Raw genomic sequence first — 26879 nt, 5'->3', positions numbered from 1 at the left:
GGATTTCCGAAGTTCTCTTTAGGTATTTCAGGTGACAGAAAGGTGCAGAAAGATGTCCATGTAATCTCCAGCTAGCATGGAGATCTGAGAAACCATTTGCTGGTCATCATGACTATTTTCTTGGTGCTTTGAAGGACCTTGCTGAGGGGTGTTCCCTCTCTAGGTACAAATGCAGACTATCTATTCCAGTAACCTGTTTCTGATAGCTAACGTACTACTTAGTTCTCTAAATTCTCTTTCATGAACTCCAGGTTCTGTCTCCCCATGGAGTAAGGGCCACTTTTTCACCGTTTTTGAATTTTTAGTTGTCTTTTCTATGATTTATAAAATTCTCATTCTTTAGAATGCATACATTTAAGGAGCTGAGTAAAATTTATTGTCTAAGAAATATTGATACTACAAATTTTACATTTGTTTACTTTTTGATACCATGTTATGTTTTGAGATTCTGCTATTTCATCTCATGACTTCTTTTGAGGGATAACTTTAAGGAAAGTTATACAGTCTCCGGTACCAGTTGCAACTGTTTGCTTTAATTCCTTGTGCATTTTAAAGTGCGAACTATCAGTTTCTAGTGCTGCTTCTCTCATAAACTGTAAAGGGTAATTGCGTTGCTAAATAACCATCACATTTTATCTCAAAAATATTCATTTCAATGAGCTTGCCAAGTGCATTATGATCTTTTACAATAACGACTCAAAAAGCCAAATTCATTGCTGGTATAAGACAAGCACCATCAACTAAAATTGCATCAGCTTCTACCAGGAGAATTCGACCCCATTTCGGCATAACCTATTGTAATCAACCTTAGTTTTGTAGGAAAGGCTGGTAGGAAATTTTGAGGTTACTGTTAGTAATTCATTTGTTCAATAAGTTCTATTGCTACTGGGATTTTAAAGCATAAGGAACACCAGCGGTGCTATAGACATAATTATTTGTCATCTTTTACTGCTTTCTTCTTTTGCAAGAGATTGACAAATCTGCTTGCTCTATTGAGACAATGTTTTTAGCTGTTCCTGCTTTGAAACTCATAGACATGATAGTTATTTTTATTAAAAATTACATGTTCATAAAACTCATTAAAAGGAGTAGAGTTTAAAATTAGTAAACAAAGACTGACTGAGACTGCTACTTCAATTTACCACTTCAACGTTGCTTCCAATTTCTGTCTTTATATTGACAGAACCTGCAAATCAAAACGTGATAGAAATGACCGTATGTATAGAGAGAAGTATCGGTAGGATAGATCAAGGCAGTCCAGATCTCTGAAGTACACCATGGGACAATGTACTGGTGGAGCACGTTGTATGTATGTCACCATTCCATCTCTCCATCTACGTGCACAAGAACTGCATTGGAGGTTTTTGTGCCCCAACAGAGGCAGCAGCAGGAACCACTCCTCTTCCTGTGAGTTTATACCAAAGTAGTGGTAATCTTCACTGGAGAGTGTTTTTGCAGGACCACCAGAGTCTTACTTTCTCTGAAGCACCTAGCTATGGACAGTCACTAGCCGGTACGGTCACTGGACGTTACTAGCTAACTCTGAAGTAGCCTCTTGTCTCCTTCTGCGGGTATGTGGGCTGTTTACCCTCTTAACTCCTCCTCTGTGCTTGATGCTCAGCTGGACTTTCCTCCAAAGCAATTATACATTTTGCCATGTAGTAATAGCACCTTGTGTGCATTAAGCTGTATCCCAGATTTCATAGGAGAGTGCTTTTGCTCTCGTTTTTAGAGATCTACTCCTGAGGTAACTCCCACTCAACAAGCTGGTTTGAAAATATGCTGAAAAATTGCCTTTGCTGATCAAATTACACTCAGCCAGAGTTTAACATACAACTATATCCTCTTAAAAAGTTTTCATTCTCTATGCTTTTGGAGCTTCATCTTAGAGATCCCTTTGTACCTTCATCAAACAGTGTATTGTCACGGAAACATCTCTGAATGACGATGTGTTTGGTGGAGCAGCCCTGCAGCCCGTTTTTGCTTCAGCAGGCAGAGTTCCTCTTTCAGGAGTACTCCCAAAGGGCACGGCTTGGCGTAAGGCAATAGGTGCTGAGGTTCTTGGAGTATTCAATGAAGAAAGAGACAGAGATACTTCAGATTCAGTTAACGGGAGTGGTCTTATTTAGGTGCTCTAACTCACCTTGCAGAAACTAAAATATTCATTTCAGTGCCAAGATGTTATAGAAGGACTACATTTACTTCATGCCCTGCTGAGAGAAGCTAGCAAGAGCTCCTATCAAAGACTCCTTTTCTCCTCAGTCATTTAATAGTAGCAGCTTCTCTTTTATTCGGTGCTCTCGGAGAGCAGAATAGGAAGTGATAATCTCCTTGGAATACAGCAGACACCTGTTTGATAAGTGGTAATTGCATTATTCCTGGAGGATTATCACAGTGGTGCTTGTTTCTTTTGTAACGAAACTCCACTGTATAAGCAGAGCAGAGCTTCACTAGAAGATGTATGAAAATCCATTGCAACAGATTGAAAGTGTTTGGGACTCTGTAAACAGTTTCACTTTAAGTAAGTGTATGGGAAGTGGGCTCAGCATGTAATAGCAGAAGAAAGCTATATAAAATTACAGCATCACTTTTGTTGTTTTATAGTTGAGTGAGAATGTTTGCTATTGCTAGAACTTCACTTCAGGTTTGTTCTAGTTGTGTGGAGAGCCCGATATAATAGTCTCAAATGCTTCCTTTAACAAAAGTGGTTTTAAATAATGTTCAATTAGTCTGTAGATTACTTTTTAAAATGCTTTTTAAATGCTTAGGAGCTAATCTGGTTCTCTCTTGGGAATTTTTTGTTGAAGTTCAATAAACTATTGATACAATGTGGAAACAAGGAAATGTTAGTTGATAAATCTATTTTAGACAGACAACTTCCTCTACCAAACAAGAGAAGAGGTCTGTTTTCAATAGCAATCACTGGATTGAATTCCTTTTCTAAATGTAGTTACTGCCCAGTGGTCAAAACATAGACCTGAGACAGATTTGTAGCTCTGCAGGCTTTCCTTCTGACATTTAATAAAACACTTTACTCAAGCAACTCAGATATTGTCATTTCTAAGAGGAGGCCTGAGATTTAATGCTGAACTTTCATAAAAGTCAAAGAAACGTAACTTTTGTTAGATGACTAAGAAAATGCAGTCTAAAATGTTGGGAATGCTTCATGTTTGTCTCGTTCTTAGAGGTCTCTGACTAGAAGGACCCTTCATAAATGCTTAAATTTTTATTTAGTTATTTATGTTCTTAATCTTTTGCTTGTCACACTTGAAACCATTATACATCAAACAAGCACATTCAATACATAGTCATAGTGAATGAATTAAATTAATGCTTTTTTAATTGCAACTGCCCCAAGCCAACAACTTACCATTTATGAATACTAAAATATTTAGTATTAATATGATTTATTGTTTCTAGTTTTGAACCTTTTTCCTTTAATTGAGGAGGATAGGTACTCAGTCCTTTTAATTCTACTGATGTAAAGAGTTAAAGGCCTTTTCATCTATTCCAGGTAAAGGAAATAGAAAATAAGAAACAATCATCCTTTTCAGAAGCTCATTTTTAGAAGTCAGTAACACCACGTTTTCAAAAGGCTAACATTGCAAAAATCCAATTCCTCAAAAGGTGATATCCAGGAAGAAGAGGCAGCATAAAAAGCCTATCAGTCTTTGAACCATTTGTTGGAAGCAGTGTTGCTAGCACAACTGCTTGAACAATGCCAAGGAATTATATAGTGCTGGAAACATATCCAGGCACTCTTTGGTTTGCCATCCAAAGCATTGTACAATGCTGTGAAGTAAATGGCATCCCACTATAGACCAGAAATGTGCCAAGTAGTTCGCTGATACTCTTTGTGAATGCAAAGCAGTTCCCAAGACGTATCTGTGAATATCTGTGGGCAATATGTGATCTGGATGAATCAAATTGGTTGTTGGTTTATACTGTTGCTTATTATTTCACTTACAGTTGTTTCTTACCTTAAAAATCTGTTTAACGGTTTTGTATATCTGTTTGTAACGGGTTTGAATAGCAAAAAATAGGCGATTTGTGATCAGACTTAGAACAAACAATATTATTATACCATCTTCTATGGCAATTACGTAGTTACTTAAAGAAAAGATCAGAAACCTAACAGACGCTGTGTTTCAACACCGAAGGCAGCAAATGAAACAGGACAATGTTAGTACCTTGATTACTTTTCAGCCCTTATGCTGTGAAGAATTTTGAGGAAAGGAAATATAGGAAGACAGGTTAACTCTGTTTAGTGTGTTTGCAGTTGTTATGAGTCTAAATCCACGTTAAGGGCAGCTGAATTTTTCACGGTTGCCATTAGAGAATATCAAAAGTAAGAGTAAGCAGTATCACAAAATACTATAACCAGGCTGCAGAGTGTGTGATGGTCCTCAGAGAACCGATGGAGGAGTGGATCCTGGCGCTTTCCCACGTTCTCAGGTACTAGAGGGATTCTCATCCTTTTTCCTATAGACCTTTTCTTTTGTTTACCTTGGTCCTCCTCTCATTTGGCAACATGAAAAGGATGAATGCTTTGACTCCTGGTATTTGTTGTCACCCGAAGGCAGTCTTTCTCTAGCTTGGGAAAGGTTTGGGAAACCCAGTTTATCTATGAATAACACTCTGTTAGTCTTAGTAGATCTTGTTTTGGTGAGAGAATATTTATTTTTGGTTCCTGAGACATTCAGGAACGTACTGTGAGTTATGACCTGTTCCCGGGCGTATGTGTTTTATAGATCAATTCACACAGGTGTACTTATTAATAAACTCACTTAACCAATTTACATGCGTAAGTTTTAACCACTGAGTAATTAGTGAAAGCATTACCGAGGAACTGGAAATTTGGGAAATGTGTCATTATTTGCATATCAGTATAAAGCAATTACTAAATTAAAGAGTGCACGTTGTGACAAACATGAAGCTCCTTTACTGTTGCTTTGTCAGTGCACATTAACGTCAACTTGATGTGAAAGCCTGGCTTTCTCTGCGTGAACTAAAAATCCTAAGGCAGAAGTACACAATGAATCACCCAGAGTTTGGAGGCTAGCATGCTGAATTGCCTTGGGGTTCAGACCGAGGAAAGAAAAAACTGATGTAAAAGACCATTGAGAAAACGTATCAGTGGAAAGTAATTAACTCAAGATCCACAATTAGCCTCATGGTCTATACTTAACTGTGTTCCAGGTCTTTCAGCGTTTATTTAATTCTGTTACCCTGTGTTTCAAATAGCTGCAAATGGCTTGGCAGATTTTTCATCCTTTTTAATATTTACAGTTTTTGTCTAAGAAGAAGAATGAGCTCTGTAAGTGATCATGGGTATTTATTTCAGTCTCTGAAGTATATCTCTTTCTTAGTTAGAATCTGTTGTACAAGGAAATATTATTTCCCTTTTGTTTCCTTTAAATTTATTTGTGGTTTGAAGCAACATTAAGTACCACAATATCCTTCTGCTGTAATTCCTAACTTGCCTAACTAGGCTTAATCAAATGAGAAATAATCAAAACCAGGGATCATTTTCTCTTTCATTCGGCTAGCAAACGAGAGTGATAGATTCACAGTAACACGACTGGTGATTAACGGCAACCGTAGCAAAAATTGGCATGCGTGTTCAACCAGCATACCAGAGCTGGGTGTTCCCAGAGGACTGGGCACAACTTTTTCTCAAGCTTGTACGGAAACTCTCGGTAGCGTTTTGTGAAGCTTGCTTTACCGTGGTTGTCGCTGTGGCTCCAGCATCCCTCATCTAGCGTCTGTCTTGAAAGACACAAGTGGCCTGCTCGCTGTGCCATGGACTCTTCTCTCAGCCCCTGCGCTGTTTTTATCCACGAGTCGATTCCAGAGCATCTTCACCGTGCTGCTGCCTTCAGCACGCTGCATAAAGATCTCCCAGGGTTGTGCCTTTATACTGCAGCAGAAGGAATAAGATGCGTACATTTAATATGCAGCCTTTTGGAATACACTGCAGAAGAATTCCGGAGAATTGAGCAAAGCAATCTCTTAATCCTGATCTAAAGAATTTATCAATTTTTTTTTTGATTTATTAATATTTAAGATACTTTTTTCAGTTCAGAACTTTTTTAACTTTTAACTCTGTGTTCTAACTCTAGCATTCCTTTGTGATTTTCTTCTTCATTATAGTTCAAAGACCTACCATGGGAACATCACTGAAATCCCTGGACTGAATTTCCTACAACCTGTGTTGACAGGTTTAAATTACGTACTCTGACACTGTTCTTGTGGCTGGATTAGAAACTTTTTTTCAGGTTAAACCTGCGATAAGTAATTGTCACAGCGCGCTGGCAGAATGCTAATTCGAAGTGACATGTCCAAGCTGGCCTCAGTAACATGAAGAACCCTAACAGGTGTGAGGGGTGGATCTTCCCATGGGCCCTGCTGAACTTCTAACAGGGGAAAAATAGTAGAAAAAGTGAAATGAACCTTGAATAAAGCTGTCAGCAGTAATTATCTCAACAACACTTTGTGAGGAGTTAAAATAAGCATTGCTGATTTATAACCTGAACACACTCCACCCTAGAGATTATTTTTCATCCAGTTAGTGTTTAAAATGAAACGTTGAATACCTGTCAAGATTTTTTTTTTTTTTTTTTTTTTGTATTGAAGATGCATGATGAAAATGAAGTTCTTTTCCAGAGGAAGTTAATTTCAAGGGCTGTCAACTTTTTTAAACTCTTCTGTTCATTTGAATATTTGTACAATAGTTTAATAAAACAAACAAACCGAGAGCATACTTGACTGTTTTTCCCAGCTAATGCTATTTGATGTCAAAAGATGAAGTGGCTAATGTAGAATTATATCCACTTTTTATTGTTGTTCAAGGAGGGATAAGGGTTGATGTGATAGTAGTTGAGCTTTGGTTGGTTGATTTATTTTTTTAATTATTGTACTAAACTTGAATAGCAATGTCTTGTTGACCAGTATAGACTGAAGAGAGCCCTTCAGTTCCCTATAGTAAATCTCTCTGAGTCTTGTAATTAATTTCATAGTACAAGAAAAGCCCTTCTTTCGGTAAATTAAAAAAAAAAATGCATTTGATAGACCTTTTTTTTTTTTTTAAATTGGAATGTACCTTCATTTTACAGTGGGATACTTGCTCGTTGTTGCTGTGTTAACACTTGTTTTATGTATACAATGTATTTCAGTATGGATAGAAGTAATTTTACAGTCTGTTACCAATGAAAGAATACTTACTGGCTTTGAGAAAAGAGCAAAGCAAAAGATAAACATTAATTCACAGAAAACCTTTAATCCCTTGAAGTCTTAAATATTACTTTTAAACATGAACATGTGTGAATTCTTAAATCACATATCACTCTGACTTTGTGAGATTACACAGAAAACAAGATAGATTATTTAATGTGTAATTATACAGCAATAAGTGATGGGTTTGGCAGTGTTGAGCACCTATTTTTTCCCAAGGAATCTAGTGAGGGTTTGTCTGAGCACAACAGGCTGCCCACACATTGCTAATAATGCTTGGTTAAACACTGAGAACTAGAGCCATGGCAAGAACAACCTAATGTGAATGATCTCTCATGTCATAGCATCCTTTTTCTTGAAATGATGAGACTCTGAGTATCCTCAGAAATAGCATGAGCTGCTTGGGAGTCCACCACCTCCTTCCTGCATGGATTGGTCTCTATGTGTTTGGGTCTCCAACCAGGAAAGACCGTGGAGGCATCTGATATTCTCTGGAGAATTGCAAAAAATTGCCAAAGAGTTCCCACACTCTTATTTCCCCTGCTTCAATATTCTTATTCAAGGGCTGTGCTCGATGCATTTAGAAACCACTATTTTCTTCAACTGTTTGTATAATGGAAAACTTCCCAGTCTTACGTTTCAAGTGTGGAAGCGAAACTTCCTTTGCCATCATTCACATGCTCTACCTCTCCTCCCTCCCTTTTACACTTTGATTTTTCCCGTATGCCACATTAACTGCTATCTACCTTTCGCCACACAAATATTCCTCGCTTTATGTTTTGCTCGCTCCTTTAATCTCAAAAAGGATAGGTTACAAAAGAAAAATGGAAAATGGAAATGCAAGTGAGCTGGGAGCAGCAGCCTCAGCTGTGGAGGAGCCTGACCAGTCTTGCTCCAATGGTAGGCAGAATAATTCCTTTTCTAGGCACTTCAAATAGATTGTTTTATAATTTGTTCCTGTGTCTTTCTGGGGAGTAGTGTTAGGTTAAACTGGTCTGCAGTCCCCTAGATCACCCTGAGATTCTGACTTAAAGACCTGAGGTCTGAGGCATAGGTCTGTGCCTTCGTCGAGCCCTGCTGAAAAGGTATTTCTTTCTAATTTCCCATTCTGCACAGTTAGTATGGTAATCTTCTTGAACAGGGAACTTAATTTGTCTAGTGAGGAGAGATAGATGACATCTTGTTAGGCTAGGAGAAATGAACTTGTTTGAATTCTTCTGAGATCTGCTCATCAAGAAGAAGGGATTAGTAATGACGAATATGCCTTGCAGACATCTAAACTGAAGTTTGTCTAGACTAAGCAGCGAGATAATTTCTCGCTTATCACAATGTTACCTACCCTGGCTGAATGGATAGAGAATGGTCTGAACCTGGAGATACAGAAAGCCTCCTTTGCAGGAGCCATGCTATTCAGCCAAGATGTAGAAAACTGATGAGTTGTTTTGTCTTGTTTATTGCCTTACTTCTCTTGGTGCACTTGGGCTGTGAAAGTGTTCGATCCCTAACATGCCTAGTATCCAAACTCAGCTAGTAGTACCGTATGCATATAGAGTATAATAGAAAAACTAGGACAGAAATGTTCCTTCTCAAACTTTTTGTTCCTGCTCAAACTTCATATAGTTGTCTTCAAAAAAGACCAGGTTTTTTCCCTAGCTTCAAGAAAATGCATACATACAGACATCTGTAGTGTCATTGACATTTATCATAGTTGGGGAATTAGCGTATGCTATAACAAAAAGTCAAATAACGGAATAGTAAGTTTAAGATGAAAACTGAAGTGCTTGATAAAGCTCCTTCCTCACCCTTCTATCCTTACCCCTTCTCTTACCTGAGGAGGGGAAAAAGGCATCAGAGTAATTACTCCAAGAAGAAAAAGGATCAAATTATATGGAAGTGAAATTTTCACAGTGGAGACACCTGCCAGTCATTGAGTATTTTGCTATGGGCATGTCTGTCTTAGATTATTTTTAATAACTGAGCATAGCAGGTTATGAAATGTACTTGGTCATGTTTGTTTCTTTATACATTAGCCATGTATCAGCGAGTAAACCAGTAAATGAAAAATCTAAGCAACTCACATTTTAAGCACAGTGAAAGGGCTGTCACATGGAGTATTTGAACCAGGATTAGGTTTCAGTCTGTAGGCAACAGTGCATTCATTTCTGATTAAGAATTTCTTGTGTGATATATGTATATTATAAATCTCCACGTGTACTACAGCCTGATATGCAACCTCTAGAAAGAGCTCGTGTTCAGCTGATGACCTCCTGATTTATAAATATTATTTTGGGATATCATTTCCATGTTTGTTAATATATTTGTTTCTAACATGAAACCGCAACTAGCTAATATTGACAAGCTAGTTGCAGCCAAAGCACTAAATAGCGGCCACACATGTCTGTTAGATTTCAGAGATGGTATGTACTGCGATAATAATTCTCGAGGGTGGTTAGAAGTTTGTAGTTGTGGTAGAATTCACCTTGTTGAAACAGCTCTGATTCAAAGACTATTCAAGCTTAGCATGAACTTCTATTCTTAATTAATTAGATAACTTTTATACTCGCAATGACTTTACAACACTTTTAATAATACTCTGAATTTTGCTCGCATACTGCTATTGTTTCCACAGCAAAAGAAAGGGGTTTGGGTTTCAAGATGTTTGTATAATGTCTACCAAAATTTGACTTCACAGGGTGAGTAGTAATATGTTTGGCATATTTTTCTGGAGGTAATCTTCTCTTCTTAAGCAGTGCATTGGTTGTACAATGATAACAGCGAAGGCATAAAACATTCTCAAACTGATACTGAGATGAGAGCTACTGCAGTTACTGACTTGCGGTGGTTGTTTATCCAGCTACAACTCCAGATTACAATGCGTGCTAACAGCAGATTTATCTGCAGCACAAACAGATACTCTGCGGGCTTGATTTTTGCTCTTGCTCAACGAGGGGAACACAGGCATTGCCAGTTTTCACCAGAATTAATATCGATACCCAGAACATTAAGTGTAAATCTGGAATTGATTGGATGTGGTGCTCTAAAGATATTGCATTACAGAGAGACAGATGGGAAAGGCACTGCACTAGGTGGAGCGCCTCGTTGTCTTGGGCTAATTATGGGAGCTACAGCAAACAGAAATTAGAGATGCCAGCCTGAAAGGTTTAGGATTAGGTAATCTGAGTGTCCCTTAACTGTTTTAGATTATAAAAACCAAAAGGCTAAATTATGCAATTTGTATGCTAAACCCACCCACCCCCACATTAGAATATATGCAAGTTTTAATTCTACCTATTCAACATTATAGAGTCTGAAAGGATGCATTAGAAAGCATGTACCTTCCCGGCAATTACACATGGAGTGACATCTTTGGGAAGGTTTCTTCTTGTGGCTTCTTCCATCCAGCTGTGCTAGTGAGTGCAGCTGGAAAGCTGGAAGTATAATTTTACCTAACTATTTTTCAGGATGCCAGAACTGGAGGGCAGGTTATTAAGACTTCCTTTTGCCTAATATACTACAAGCTGACCCTGAGTAGGGCTGGGAATGTCTGCTTTTTATGGGAGATTTATGAAGGATAGTCAAGTATCGGAAAACATCCTTTTTTTTGTATACCAGAATTTTGTTTGCTTACCTTATCTCTGAGTATTAAAAGCAGAAAACATGCATTATTTTCCTTTACCTAAGGAGGAAATCACACTATAAGAATTCCCCCATTTAGTGTTCTGTTGAAGTAGATTATATACAGCCAAATATTTCTGCATTAGAAGTACAGTTAATTGAATAATTCGACTGATTCATAGCAGTCAAGTAATACAGAAATTACATTTCTTTTTATGATCTTTTTACTTTATACTAAAAATCCAGCAGGTATGTCCACTGCAAGGTTTTTGTTGTGGTTTTGGTTTGCCATTGTCAGTTAATACCTGTTGCTTCACTTGCTGTGCATGAGCAAGTGAAATCTAGCATCACTGATAGACTCCTCTCTTTTGCATATGGATCAAGTGTTCTGTGAATTTTTTTCTGATGCTGTGTAAGGTTTACAGTTTGACCTTTGAATTTATGAGAGCAAATGATCAAGAATCTCTAGTTTATGTCCAAAAAATGATATTAGAAAAGAAAATATTTTGCCCTGGAAAATACCACTCCAGTGAGTTGGAAAGGATTCTTCATTTGAGTAGCTCAAACAATAAAGATAGTTACCCTGTTACAGTGACTGAAATTGTTTCTCATTTTAAGTGGTCTTTTAAACAGTCAAAAGCTGTTTTTTTAAAATTGACAACTACCAGGTGATACAGCTGAAGGGCTACATTTAATAGCGTGCCCTGGTTAACAGGAACAGCAGTAAGTACCTGTATGTTTAGATAGAGGCATTGATATACATTAAAGCAAACCACACAAGCAGAACTCCCACACACTCCAAAAACTCAAAACTCTCACTACTCTTGTAGCAATCAAATACTTAACAAAGAGCACAAAATAAATCAATATTCCTACTTTCCTTAAACGTTATCACTTACGCTTGCTTGTTTTCAATGGTTTTTCTTGAAAGAGCCACATCCTTTTAGAGAAAGGGATCCCTTGATGACAAGTATCCTGTGAACAGCACAGCCTCTCAAGTCATGCCAAAGCAGGTCCGTTACATATCTGCGGCTCTCATCTTCTGCAAGGTGACATGTTTTGCAGGCTTGTCTTGCCTACTGCACCTGTGAAACTCTGGAGTTCCTGGGGAAATTTCCTGCTGTTGATGACCGCGGTAGGGAGTTTCATTTGCTCCAGAGCTAGCTGATATGGAAGCTGTTCTACTAAAGATCATTGACTCTCTTGGCAGCAATTTGGCAGGTCATTCTCCATCTCATCCCTCTGGAAAGGCCATACTTCGCAACAATAAGCACTGAGAGGATAACAACAGCCTAATGGATAAGTCTGTGAATGATGTGCTTCAAGGGCCTGCCTGTTTTCCTACCATAATTTATTTTCTGAAGTGAGTTCTGACTTAAATACAGGCAGCTTAGTGGCAAGAAGAGAGTTGTCTTAGTGTTTTACTCAGGGTACTGGATTGTTAGAGAGACTTGTGCCTGTATTTGCATGGAGCAAAGAGTGAGCGTTTCCAAAATGACTGTGATGGTTGAGGATGAGGAAGAAGGTCCGGTTCTTTACAGGTTATTGCTTTAAGCTGGCCACTTTGGATGTGCAGCTATATTCTATAAGGTATTAGAAAGCTCTTAGAGCTTGCCTTCATACTTTCCTCATTAGATACGGTTGCCATTAGAAGCTCTTTTGAAGTGCTGTTTTTCTCCATCAGCGTGTGGCTGAATATGAGGAAGACCAACTTGTCATATCCAATTACTACTTTCCTGATGCAGTACACCGAGCTTCTAATTTTTTGTATCAGCATTTCTCAGTGGAGAGAGTTCTGCAGCTGCAGTTCTCTGCTGGTATCGTTCCTTCATGTTCCTGCTACTGTTTATCTTTCTCAGATCTTCAGTGTCTTCATTAAATATCTCTGGACTGCTACAAGAGACTGAGTTTGCTCCTTCCTTTGTAATTTCAGAAGTCTTCAAGAGTGGGAATTAAGTTATGCCAACAAACTTTCTAGAAGATTGCAAGCTTGTGAGACGATGGACTTGTAATTTTTCCTATTATTCTGAGCGTGCAACGGCAGCACTCTGCAGTTACATGCTCTCAATGATTTCTTTCCCTGCTGCAGACATATTTGTATCATGAAATATTTGAAAAGATAGTATTTTTAGATTGTTATAAAGGATATTTCTAGAAGCTTCTACATAAAAATGATACTTTCTAACAGGAAGAATAATCTATTGTTTAAAGCACCTGGTCTCACTCTGGATTTGGCAAATATTTCTAGGTTGATCTGGAAAGTTCTTGGCAAAAAATCCTACACGTTCGGATCAGAAAAGATGTTGCTTAGCTTTATCCCCCAATTATTAATGCTGGCAATTGAAATACAAATAATCTTACACTGAATGTTTACAAATAAATTCAGTGTCTTGGAAAGCACAAGTGAGCATTAGACTCATTTTTTTCTGCTCTAAATCGTAAGGTTTGGCAGTGGTCTTTCTTTTAGTAGTTAAAATATAGTTCAAGTATCCTTTGTGCACTTTTAGTCCAGGCCATACCATTACCTTTTTGCGTACCAGTAGCAATCCTTTCAATATCTCTGCTGTCTCCTAAAAGGACTCTTCTGCTGCCATTCTCCCTGGAATGTTTCAAGGCTTCAATTTTATTGTCCTTCTCCTTAAAAAGCGATAGGAAGCCAAATAGGAGATGACTTAAACTTTCAACAAGCACGAGCGGTCTATACACAATGTTGGACAAGAGATCTGGCTTTTCAGTAGTCGTCTTGAGTTATTTTTGCAAGTCGTTTTGCCTATTTCTGATTCTGTCTCACTTTCCACCTCATGCACCTTTCAGCTGTGAGACCTTTTGAGTAGGGATTTGCACATGTGTACATTTACTGCCTAGAAAAATGGACTAACCTCATTTATTTTTGCTTTAATGTATTATTTATTTCATAATCTATGTCTAGCTCGTTATTGGTGCCGAGAGTCCTGCATATGCATCTTTCAGTGTCTCTTCTTGTGCACTTGAAAGCCATCCAATTCAAGCTATAGTACTCACATAGCAGCGATCTTCATGCAGAAAAAGAAAATATTCTGAAAAGTTAGTGACTTTTGAGTTTTTTGCACAATCAGATGGGTTCATGACTTGAGGATATGGGTAATCAGGAACTCGGGCTACAAACCAGCATTTTCAGTTTTGAGATTGATAAAGATTTTGTCCATTCCTATGGGAAGATGGCTGCGACACAGCGATTCGTATATCTAATGTACTGCAACCCTGTTTGGGAATAGGCAGATGCAGTATTTAGAAAGAAAAAACTCTCCAAGAGCAGCCTGACCTCTGAACGGTTCTTGCCCTGAGACACTTCAGCGGGTGCTCCCATCAGTAAATTGGCCTGCATTCAAAATATTTGTAAAAGTTGAGGTTTGCTATCCATGGCACCGGACTGAGCTGCCTGGAAAGTAACCTTTCGCTTAGCGTTGATGTTTTTATGATTTCCAAAATAAAGATTAAACTTTCTGGTGCAAGAGCCTCTCTTAAGAGAGAACTCTCTCCTTTATCTTAGAATGAAGATAACTTAATTCTAGAGAAATGTTCATGCTGCTAGATTATTTTGAAATGAAAGGCAGAGCTTCTATTTGTCCTAGCCTTTCCTTTGCAAAAAACTTCTCAAAAAAAAAAGCCAAAGGGGAGGGTGATTTCTCACACAAATGTGCAGGAAACCCCAACATTCCAGCAAGTGTCTGGGGAGTAGGATGAAACGTGCTGTGATGTCAAACCCCTTCTGCTGTTAACTCTTTTTTGAGAGACGCTTTGACACTGTAATATAGGGTTGCAAACTGGAATTGCAACACCCTGCTATTGGGCCAAGTGATGAAGCAGCACAATAACAGCTCGCTTGATCTTACCACTCTTTCTTTAATGTGTATGTAAAAGATATCGGGGGCCTTTCCAGGCTTCTGTCGGGGTATTTGGTGCTGTTAGATAGGGAACTTCAGTCTGTGTGTGGTTAGTGTGTCTAAGTTTTACCAGTATTTTATATAGTGTGGTAACTACAGAGCAAAGTTTCAGGTTTTATAACAGTTGAGGTTTGTTTATCGTTAAAAGCTTATAAAAATACTAATTAAACTGGTGGATTATTACAGAAAATACAATTCTTACGCTCTTGTCACAGGAGTTTCATAGGTAATTGGTCTTGAGCTGTATGTCATCTTTAATATTTCATTTGCTCTAGAGTATTATTACTCACTTCCTTTAAGACGATAGCTAGGCTTTTTATGCAGCTAAACTTCTGTTTAACCTTGCTGTGAGAATGTGACAGTAGGCTAGTTCAGACAGGTTAACGTTCATTTGGTAACCAGCCTGCTTAATCAGCCTGCTTCAACCTGCAGCAGATTAAATCTTTGTGAGTTCTAGCAGACAAGTGATAAAGTCATTCTGAATTATGTATAAAAATAAATGGGGTATTCTCAGTGCTCATGGCAGTAAATGAAATTTAAGGCTTATGATTTATTTTTGGGTTTTTGTTAAGGATGATTGAAATTTATTTTACCTTAATGTTTTTACAGTCTGATTAGGAGGATGCTGTATTTCTGAAACACATAATGTGTCTCATTCTGTGCCCCACAAAAATAGTAATCATTTTTATAGGATCTAGAAAATCTTTTTCTACCCTCTCTGTGTTTCTTCTGAAGGAACCATTAGAAACAATACTTTAAACATACAGCCAGAACTATCTTTCTCAATGTCACTAAGAATTGTACAGCATCAAGTATTTTGTCATTGCCAAAATGAATTGGCTATCTTTATTTAAGAGCTATTCACATTGTAAATTTAGCCCATGTGGTATCAAGGTAGGGCTTAGGTGCTTCTGAAGATTCTACTTGTGGTCGTCAACCTCACTTGACCAGAACCGATGCGCTTTCCAGAAGAGGGCAGTAGGCTGTGTGTACGCTTACGCTGTATAAAGAAGTGTGAGAAGGGTGCTTGAAATGCAAAGATGGCACAGATGGTTCTGGTCATAGAAGAGTGGATAATTCTCATTTTTAGTCATATCGATTAGTACATCTTTAAATGCAGTGTAGGCTCAGATCTTCAAATATTATTGTTGTGTGTTTGCAGGCATCTAATAATTTTGTCTTTCAAATGACGCTAGCTTTTTTCCATTTGCTGTCTTGTTAGTTTTTAAAAGTTGAGATTTAGGCATACAGCAACAGGCAAAAGTGCTGTTTCTGTTGGCACTGATTAATGAACATCTATCCTGTCTCTGCTGACTGCAATTTCACCAGCATTGCTGGGTTTGTGTATGTCCTTGTTCATGTGAGAAACATGGCATGTGCCTTTGACATTAATAACGACCAAGATGGAGATGAAATGTGGTTTTTAAGTAGCTGCTGTGATTGTGTCTTTTACAATGTCTGGTGATAAACTGTTCTTTCAAGATAATTAATTTTTTTTTCCAAGATGACTTAACTGTTTTTAATTAGTTGTATCAGTACTGATCATCTTCATTTCAACACTTGCTTATTGATCAGGAAGGAAAAATTTAGATTTACTTCCTCAAGGCATACCACTGTAAAAGTTACCCTGTATAAATACTGGTTTAAACTTCAGTACCAATTTAGGACATAATAACAATTCAAGACACTTTTGAGTTTGCAATTTCATTTAGTTTGTTTTGATAATCTGTGCATACATACCTGTAAAACCCTATTGTTGTTTCTTCGAATATTTTTACGTAAGGAATCATTGTAGTGTTCCAGGCTTCTTTCTTTATGTTTGTATAATTAATTTGGTCTTCTGCAATGCAGTCTTCAGTTTGGATCTCAAAGCACCCTTAAAAAAAAAAACCCAAAATTGAGACTATGGCTTTAATAAACGATCATTGCTTTGTTCGTAGATGACTCTAGCTGTATCGGGACTGACTTTTCCTTGCCATCGACTTACAGTTGGAAGAAGATCTTCACCCGTACAAACAAGGGAACAGTCAGAGGAGGTGAGAACATCATCTTTATTTAACAAGTATACTCTAGGAAGAAGCAGGGAAAGCTCATTTTCCCATGGTCACCATCCCTTCTATTGTCAAATACATCAGTGGAATTGCATCTTAAAGGAATCGGTTTACAATTCCTGTGACGTAATTGTGACAAAGGAAGGAACTGGGTAAATGAGTCATTGAAGAAAAAGAGGAAAAACAAAGTAAGCAAGCCACAAGTTACTCAGCATTGAAAAATACTCCAAATTAAACAGAAGGCTGAAACATATATTCTTAGCATTAGCAGAAAAAGATGTTTGCAGACTGTATAAACTCTCATTTTGTTGTTTCTAACTATGAATACTTTAATGGTTTGGGTTAAAATTTCCAATGCCTTTGTCCTTCCTCAAAATGAATTTAATATAAGCAGTTTCCCATTTTCCACACACTTTTCTTACCATTTTATTTAGTGAACTTTAGCACATAAGGTTTATCTTGCTGCACAAAAGGATGTGTTTCAATCTGTCGGCTCAGTTGAGTTGGCAAGACGTAGCTGTGAGGTATGGTCAGGATGCAACCCTGGATATATGCTGTTGGATACTTGTTAAAAATTAGAGGATGGTGAGACAATGCTGTTCTAGCGATACCTGAACCACTTAGCAGGTTAAACAGATGGTTATTGTTTTCTCCTGGGATCTGCCAGCATAACTGTATCACTGCTTCTTTACGTCATTCTTTCAAAATTATCTGAGTTCGTCCACCTTGTAGAATTTTCTTGTTGACTCGTTCATTCAGAATATGTTCTTTATTTGAAGTTCTTAATGTGTAGCTGTTGTAGGGAGAGATCCAGCATGTTTGGCGCTCCTCTCATGGTCACTTGCATGCTAGAGCTGAAATCTCACTTTCCATAATACTCTTTGTTGCACCTTCAGAGATTCATGTAAATTTTCTATAGTGTACTATCACTGTAACTCCTAGATCAAGTGGAGCTGGAATAGTTGTTCATGAAAATAAGTCAGTTTGGAGGCAAGTTAACATTGAATAGTTAAAAACAAGGTTTTCTGAGCTGTTTTATGTTTCAGAGGACATGAAATCCAAAAGATCTGACGGTGGGAGTTGGAGGCACAGATGGGACCTTAGCTCCTTGCACAAAAATGTTGATTTTTCTCCTTTATATTGGTATGCCAAATAAATCAGCCTGTCATTCAACATGCAGTAGCCTGGTGTGCCAAGTTGGGACTACGAGTGCTAAATTTGTATGTCAGAGATTGCAATACGATAGATAGGTACCTTTCCAAGGACTGTCCCCCACCATGCAAGTATTGCTAAAGTAGATTGTATCTGGATGTCTAAAATTATTGATAGATTGTGTGGCTTTTCTCACTCTTTCTTACGCAGTTAAACCAGCCATAGTACCGTTAGATGGAAAATAGCATTAACTTTGGATAAAATTTGCTCAACTGTGTGTATACAGGGACAGTTCCTTAGTTATTTAATAATACATTTTGTCACTTATTATTGCTCTGTGAACCAGACTTCTGTTAAAAATTAGGTCTTATTTATAAAAAGCAGTCTGATAATGGTGTATAAAATAGTAAAATAAAATGCAGTATATCAAGTGTTTTTATAGTAACGTGTACGTGTTTTTCGCTATGTATGTATTTCGTATGGCACTGAAGATAATGTCTATAATAGACACTTATGGTGGATTTTGTTTTGTTTTTTTTTTTAATATAGCAATGCACTGATGTTCATATGGTTAGTGACAGTGATGGAGATGACTTTGAAGATGCTACAGAGTTTGGAGTTGATGATGGAGAAATGTTTGGAGTAGCATCATCTGCCTTGAGGAAATCGCCAATGAGTAAGAGTTGACAGTTAATTTACGATTAACTGGTGATTGTACAGCAGTAGTGAAGGCAGAGAGGTATGATGGGTCTGCATCATAAGAAACAGGAAAGCATCTTTTGATAGGAATGTTAGAATTGTTTGAGTGTCATGTCTGATGGATGTATCAAATGAAAACACTGCAAACGTAATTGGCAACTATGAAAGTGTCTCCCCATGGAGGAAGATTTTTAACCTTATGTTTTTAGCTTATAGTTAAAGAATAATAATTAAACTCAGAGAAATTATGATCTCTAACCAAATGTTCCAGTAAATAACTAGATTTCTGCTTCCTTGTTTTGAAAATTCTGCAGATTTTAGCTGCAGCATCTTGTGGTTAATATTTTTAGTCATTTACATTAAACAAGTTTCTCAGTGATTATTTGCCCTTGAATTATGAAAAGGATTGAGCAGGAGCAGTCAGTTACCTCCTATATGCAATTCTGTATTCTCTTTATTTACTTTAGGCTTACATTAGTGTTATTACCTTAGAATTTTTTTGACAGCAAATATATGTAATAATATGGAAAACTTTTTAACATTATATATAGGAATTTTAAAAAAAAAAAGAAAGAAAAAGAAAAGTAACTAGCAGTATAGTGGGTCAAGCCTTTGAAGCTGGTCCTTTCATTTTAATGTATTAAAGTAAGTCCAGAGTGTTAACTCTGAACAAGTGAAATATCACATTACACTGGACCTGAGGATTTAACTGTTTGGAAAGCCTGAATATATTCATGAGAGTGTCTGGAAATTTCATGTCTTTCCAAAGGTTCATAGTCGATAGTCTTTCATGAAATTTATATGGTCTCTTGGTAACCACTTCAGTAAGCTGTCAACATAAACAATCCGTGAAGCAAAGTGAGTTCGCATATTAAAATCTGTTTCCATCAGGTTGCATTTAATTTATATTTTTAATTTTTTTAAGTGCCAGAAAACGCTGAAAATGAAGGAGATGCCTTATTACAATTTACAGCTGAGTTTTCTTCAAGGTAAGCTTAGCCCTTTAACTGTGCAATTCTTGTTACAAACTAAGTAACATTTAGTAAATAATTAAAATAAAAATAAACCAAATGTACATATTTTCTAGTGGGATCATAGTATATTTAGGCATCCTGATCTAATTTATTTTAAGCTTAACTTTGTTAGAACTGTTTCTGAAATAAAATATTTCTCAGTACAAGTTCGAGTGACAGATTCTTGCCTTATTTAATTTGCCACTAATTAATATCACTACTTAATTATGTAAGGGTCCAGAAGGATGATAAAGACTCTGATTACGTACAGTAATTTTAATTTGATATACAGGAACAGAAAAGCTAAAGCTGATTAATATTGAAAAATACAGAGTTGCAATAAGAGTTTTCACAATAATGAAGTGGTTGCATAAGTCTCTACTTTTAAAAAATATAGAAATGCTCAGGGTTTTTAACTTTATACCACTAAATCATACATTGTTAAACAGTTGCCATGTTTCAGCAAATAGGTAGAAGCTGCAAACTAATATACTGCAAAGTAATGCAAAGTTTATGTGACTTCTGGTTTCACTCCTCTGTGGTGAAATGTGCATTTATATATATGAGATGCATTAACATGTAATGCAAGAATAGCCTTCAATTAACCTTTAAGAATATAATAAAGAGAGGAAATAAGTTATGATTGGAAAATCATATAGTACTTAAGGTGTCTATGTATGTAAACAGAAAGTTTTTAGGATAAAATTTGTAAGGCAGTAGTTAGTTACTTTGAGCTTTTGAATGCTGGAGAACAGATGGCTTTTAAAGGATAGAAGGGAAATATTTAGAAGTGTAGCACTTCATCTTTCCAAAAATTTAGCCAATGCATTTTATTTACAGAATATATGAAGAGGTAGAATATTGAAATTACTTATTTTTGTAATTTTTTATTAATTGGAAATTTTATCTCAAATAGATATGGTGACTGCCATCCTGTTTATTTTATTGGATCATTAGAGGCTGCTTTTCAAGAAGCCTTCTATGGGAAAGCTAGAGATGTAAGTGTGTATTAAAATTACTTTGTGTAATATGGGGGGGGAAATGGAAATCACTGTAAATGTTTCATCTTTAAAAAAAGTTAAACTACATTTTGGAGTTATTTTGGTTTTACTGTTTGTGAAGAGTTGTACTCATTTAGTTGACTGACTAAAATACTTACCTCGGTTGTTGTTGAAATTACAGTGAACTCATGCTTTGTAATCATCCAGGCTGTATTTTTATTGGAGTCCTTTAGTCATCAGAGCTACTTTTTTTTTTTTTTCCTCTGTCTCCCCTTTTCTTCCTGAAATAATGGTGTCCTAGCACCACATAACGCTGGCTGCGAGTCTTGTGGTTGACAAGTTCAACATGGCATCTTGGTAACTCCTTTGAAGGACGGCTAATGAAATTGTAAATTTAAATAGAAAGGTCTCTGAAATACAGTGCGCTTTTTTTTCCTTTGTACAGCCTTTATCTGCCAAGTAAATTCCAGTACTAAGGTTTGGTTATTTAGTTTTTCTGTACATCCAACCAGACATCTCAAGTTTCTGTTATTCCATGCACAGATTTAGAATCCGTATTTTAATAAAATTAGAATGGGGATAGTTTATTTAAGTTTTGGTGACTTGATTCACTAAGGAGAAACCCAAACCCCTGCATAATTAAGCATAGATAAAGCTGAAACACAAACAAGAAAATCATGCTGTTTAAATTTACTTTTTTGTTGTCTTGATAGATATTTAATTTTAAAATGAAGAATGTTTCGGCTTCCTGTAGTTATTCATATTGGAAGGAACAGCTATGTTATGTTAGGGGCTGTTCTGGTAAGTGTGCAGTGTTATGAATCTACACTGTATAGCTGAAGTTAACGCATACTTAACATGTTGGGCTCACACCCTAAGTTTAGTGAATATTTTCATGTCTTTGTGCAGATTTCAGAGCATAAATGGATACATAATAATTCAGTGGCAAAGTATTAATTTATAATAATAACTCATTAAAGTGCACCTTAATACATGTTTAAAAGAAATCATATTAATTCAACAAGAAGAGTGTTTGAGTTAGGAAGTTCACTTTGTGTCACTTCATCAGAAATGGTTGACAGTGTATCAGTCATGAGACCCCATCAGGAGCTTTAATAAATATTTTTTTTATACCTATAAATCTGATATTAATGCAGTGCAGTTACTTAGGTTTTTAATACTCAAAGTACTTCTTATACTACTTACATAGCACATCTGAAATTCACGTCACCTTACATTTCTAATGTTTTGCAATGTATTCAAACCAGAGTCTCAGCAGGATAAAGTTATATATTTTGGAAAGTATTAATTTTGTGGCTTTTTTCTTTAATTTTTTTTTCCAAATATTGTGTTAATTTTTGAAAGCTCTCCCTCCCAACTACCCTGTGGAATTACATTATTTTTATTGTAACATTCTGACTTTAAACAAAGGTATGAGAATGTATAAATACCATTTATTTTTACTGCTTTTTTACTGTTACTAACAAGTTTTTTCAGTACTGCCTCCTGGAATTCATAATTGAGGAAAGGGATACATTATTTTATATTTTTATAATTGCATTTCATAAAATAATTCAATATGTATATCAGTAAACGAAAAAAAGCTTAGGAGAAATTGCAACCTGTATGTCTTGTCTTCTAATTTATACTATGGAGGGCACTTAATTTTACCAGGGCAACAGATGAGCTTCAGGCACCAGCATTCTTCACTTGAAGTGAGAAATTGAGTTCCAAGAGTAAATAAAAACAAGATTGAAGGTTTAAATCCTCTGCTAGGCTTTTTGAACTTATATACTCATTAAATGTTTATTGGAGTGGTGGGATTATGAAGGATTTGGGTAGCTTCATCAACTGGTATATACTTAATCACTAAGTAAAACACTACATTTGATAGAGTGTTTCTCACGATGCCACACTCAATCCATCTTAATGAAAACCGCTTCAAACTGATTTAATTTGAGAGCACTTGGCAGCTTGAGTGCTCAGAGATCTTAGCCTTTTCTTGACAAATTCTCAACGCTGTCCAGAGCAGAAGGTGCACTCTACAGTTCAGGTCCAGTGAGACAGCTATCAGCTATGTTTTTAATCTATATTGTGGATACTTTTTCCCTCCAAAAAAATCCCATTATATATGAACTTGAAGACTTTTTGCAGAAATATTTTAATTTGGGTTATTTTAAGAAAATTAACTTATGTCACAACATGTGTTTTAAACACAGATTATGGGTTAAAATTCTTTTTAAGAAAATAGATGTTGTTGTGTTAAATCTTAATGTCTTTTCATGTGGTGGAAAGGATGGTAATTCATAGTTGTTTAAGAAAATGTTACTTGAAAAAGAAATACCTTGTAAGAAAAGTTTAGATGTTTGTCTGTTACCTATGTTTTGTTTAGCTTTTATTATCGTACCTTTTCATTTCGAGTCTTTAGATAGTGTCGTGGTTTAACCCCAGCTGGCAACGAAGCCCCACACAGCCGCTCACTCACTCCCCACCAGTGGAATGGGGGAGAGAATTGGAACGGTGAAAGTGAGAAAACTTGTGGGCTGAGATAAAGGCAGTCTCATAGGTAAAGCAAAAGCCACACACGCAAAAAAAGCAAAACAAGGAATTCATTCACTCCTTCCCATGGGCAGGCAGGTGTTCAGCCATCTCCAGGAAAGCAGGGCTCCATCACGCATAATGGTTACTGGGGAAGACAAACGCCATCACTCTGAAGGTGCCCCTTTCCTCCTTCTTCCCCAGCTTTATATACTGAGCATGACATCATATGGTATGGAATAGCCCTTTGGTCAGCTGGGGTCAGCTGTCCTGGCTGTGCCCCCTCCCAGCTTCTTGTGCACCCCCAGCCTCCTCGCTGGTGGGGTGGGGTGAGGAGCAGAAAAGGCCTTGACGCTGTGTAAGCACTGCTCAGCAATAACAAAACCATCCCTGTATTCTCAACACTGTTTCCAGCACAAATCCAAAACGTAGTACCATACAAGCTAATATGGAAAAAATTAAGTCTATCCCAGCCAAAACCAGCACATTCTCCACCCCTTATTCCATACTATTTATGTCATGCTCAGGTCTCACACTATCTAATACATTCTCATTACCCACCACCACCCTTCCCGTCCTTTGATATAATACACAGATATCATTCCCTTAGTCTGTGGACCACCCCTGTGAAATGTCTGTAAAATGTCCACAAAATGTCCACTGAATTCATTTAGTCCATGACTTTGGGCTCCATCTGTTACAGTGGTCACCCAGGACAGGAGAGGTGATGTGTTGCATGGAGTTACTGGGCACCAAAGCCAGCTCAGGTCCGGTCACTGCTGCACTTGCACTGCTTCTTGTGAGGCTTGTCCTCCATTGGTTCAGGTGGTTCCTACTATAGTAATTCCTGTAACATGCAACTCAAATCCTGGGTTACAACAATTTAAAGGTATATCCATTACAGTCTCCACCCCTGGTCCCTTTGGGCCAGGTTATAGGGTGTAACATTGCAGTAAACTCCTCCCCGTGCTCCTAGCCTGGCTAGTAACAGGGGGTTCCTGCTGTAGTAATTCCCATAACATGCAACTCAAATCCTGGGTCACAACAATTTAAAGGTATTTCCATTACAGTCTCCACCTTTCATCTCTTTGGACCAGACCATCGGGTTTAACATTGCAATGAACTCCTTCCCTTGCCCCTGCTCTGGCTTGGACTTACCCACAGACTGCAGTCCCTTAGGGGTGTACCTGCTGCAAGTGGAGCCTTATCTGTGAGCCACACTGTCTCCAGGGGTATACCTGCTGCGGCATAGACTTATCCACAGCCACAGTCGCTTTGAGGTGTACATGTTCCAGCGTGGCCTTCTCCAGGGCCACAATGCCTTCAGAGATAAGCCTGCTCCAGTGTAGCCTTACCCACAGCCACAGTGACCCTTCAGAAGTAAACCCAATCCAACATGGCCTTACCTATTGCTGCAGTCCCTCCAGGGGCGTACCTGCTCTGTCATGGGCTTATCCATGGCCACACGCTTTGAGGTGCTCCAGCATGACCTCATGCACAGCCACTGATGCTTCAAGGTGTACCTGCTGCAGCATGGACTTAGCCACAGCCATAGGTGCTTTGAGGTGTACCTTCTCCAGCGTGGACTTATCCTTGGGCCACAATCCCTTCAGAGGTATACCTGCTGTGGCACAGACATAACCACGGCCACAGATGCTTTGAGATGTACCTGCTCTGGCATGGGCTTATCCACGGCCACAGATGCTTCGGGGTGTCTTGCTCCCGTGTGGACTCATCCACAGGTCACAGTCCCTTCGACTCGAGTTCACGCTGGAGTTCCAGCCTGTCCAGTGCAGCAGCTCAGAAACAGCAGCGATGCCCTGGCCGTCTGCCAGCCCAGGCGCGTCGCCATTGCTCTCATCAGAATGTTCCCAGGCACAGCAGAGCCAGATGATCAGCAGTGCAGCAATACAGCATGCAGCAGTACAGCAAGCAGTGAAAGCAAAAAGCAGCCACTAATGAGCACTAGACTCCAACATATAGTGAGGCAAGCAAGCCCCATGGCAAGCACAGGAGCCTGTCAATTAATAGCTAAACAGCAATAACAGCTATAAATCTAGCACGTTCCAATCAAACCTGTTGTTATCTCAAACCCTTTGAGCCCCATGTTGGGCACCAAAAAGGACTGTCGTGGTTTAACCCCAGCCAGCAACTAAGCCCCACACAGCTGCTCGCTCGCTCCCCGCCAGTGGAATGGGGGAGAGAATCAGGAGAGTAAAAGTGAGAAAACTCATGAGCTCAGATACAGACAGTTTCATAGGTAAAGCAAAAGCCACACACGCAAGCAAAGCAAAACACGGAATTCATTCACCACTTCCCATGGGCAGGCAGGTGTTCAGCCATCTCCGGGAAAGCAGGGCTCCATCACATGTAACTGTTACTTGGAAGACAAACGCCATCACTCTGAAGGTGCCCCCCTTCCTCTTTCTTCCCCCAGCTCTATATGGTGAATATGACGCCATATGGTATGGGATATCCCTTTGGTCAGCTGGGGTCAGCTGTCCCAGCCGTGTCCCCTCCCAATTCTTGTGCACCCCCAGCCTTCTCGCTGGTGGGGTGGGGTGAGGAGCAGAAAAGGCCTTGACACTGTGTGAGCACTGCTCAGCAGTGTCTAAAACATCCCTGTGTTATCAACACTGTTTCCAGCACAAATCCAGAACATAGCCCCATACTAGCTAATATGGAAGGAATTAACTCTATCCCAGTCAAAACCAGCACAGATAGTTAAGATTAACATACATGATGGGTAGCTTTTTTCCTTTAGAGGAACTGCTACCATGATAGTGCCAGTTTAGGTAGGAGAGATCGAATGAGGTCAAATGTAGCTCTACTTTAAAACCTGCATATCTCTTCAGCACAAAAATACAATAGCCAAGACACAGAGCTTTGCCTTTAACAACCGGTGTCCTTGGTCCTTGGCAATGAAATCCCCAGTTACCTCCTGCAGTCTGATAGTTAAGGGCATTGTGTGTTCATTTCCAAGGCGTATTGCATATATAACAAAACAAAATATTTTCTTTCTTTTTTTTTTTTTTTCCCCATCAGGTCTGGGAGAGAAAGAGAGACAGAGGTTTATTAAATTAACAAATAAGTTGTTCTTTTGTGAAAGTCTTCCTCTACTTATTGTGCCGATTGGAAGGAAGCATTTCTCTGTTACATTAGTTTATGAAGAACAAGCTTACTCTTGCTCAAGTAGCTACGCTATCATAGAAATAGCTAGACCTGATGCCATGGAAGAAGTCTTATAATGGACAGTTAGACAAGGTGTTTGGGGGAGGTTTCTTTATGACTGGAAGTAGTTTGTGGGTGCCTTGTGTTCTGAAACATCAGGGGGTTTATCCTAACTTAGAGCGGTATTGTTGTTAATACAGGATCTCAATCGCTATATTGAACCTCACTGAGCTATTTCCTTGAATAATACTAAAGTATTTTCTTTTATCGGAGCTTGTTTGCGTTTTTGTTTTTATAGGTGGCTGCTACTCTTTTATTATGAGAAAGAATAAAGACATCTGCTTTACCTTTTCAGGAGCTCTTATCTTTATATACCTCTGTCAGATCACCTCCTGCTCCTCTCTCAACCTTTCTGTCCACTGACTTTTAATAAATATGTGAAACATCTCTCTTAGCGCAGATTGGTATTGTCACCTCAATATA

At 38.1% G+C, this 26879-nt stretch overlaps 1 protein-coding gene across 1 annotated transcript in view; it reads left to right on the top strand.

Moving 5' to 3' along the window:
• Positions 1–26879, top strand: part of FAF1 (Fas associated factor 1) — a 179193-nt gene that overhangs the window by 98561 nt on the left and 53753 nt on the right. The window contains exons 9-12 of the mRNA XM_075508737.1: positions 16712–16807; positions 18524–18650; positions 19599–19662; positions 20603–20684. Of these exons, the coding sequence (XP_075364852.1) occupies positions 16712–16807; positions 18524–18650; positions 19599–19662; positions 20603–20684 (369 nt within the window). The remainder of the gene's footprint in view (positions 1–16711; positions 16808–18523; positions 18651–19598; positions 19663–20602; positions 20685–26879) is intronic.

This window comes from Mycteria americana, chromosome 7 (assembly GCF_035582795.1).
Source record: "Mycteria americana isolate JAX WOST 10 ecotype Jacksonville Zoo and Gardens chromosome 7, USCA_MyAme_1.0, whole genome shotgun sequence".
NCBI classification, from domain to species: Eukaryota; Metazoa; Chordata; class Aves; order Ciconiiformes; family Ciconiidae; genus Mycteria; species Mycteria americana.
The sequence above is the reverse complement of the archived record's forward strand: the minus strand, read 5'-3'. Positions and strand labels throughout refer to the sequence as shown.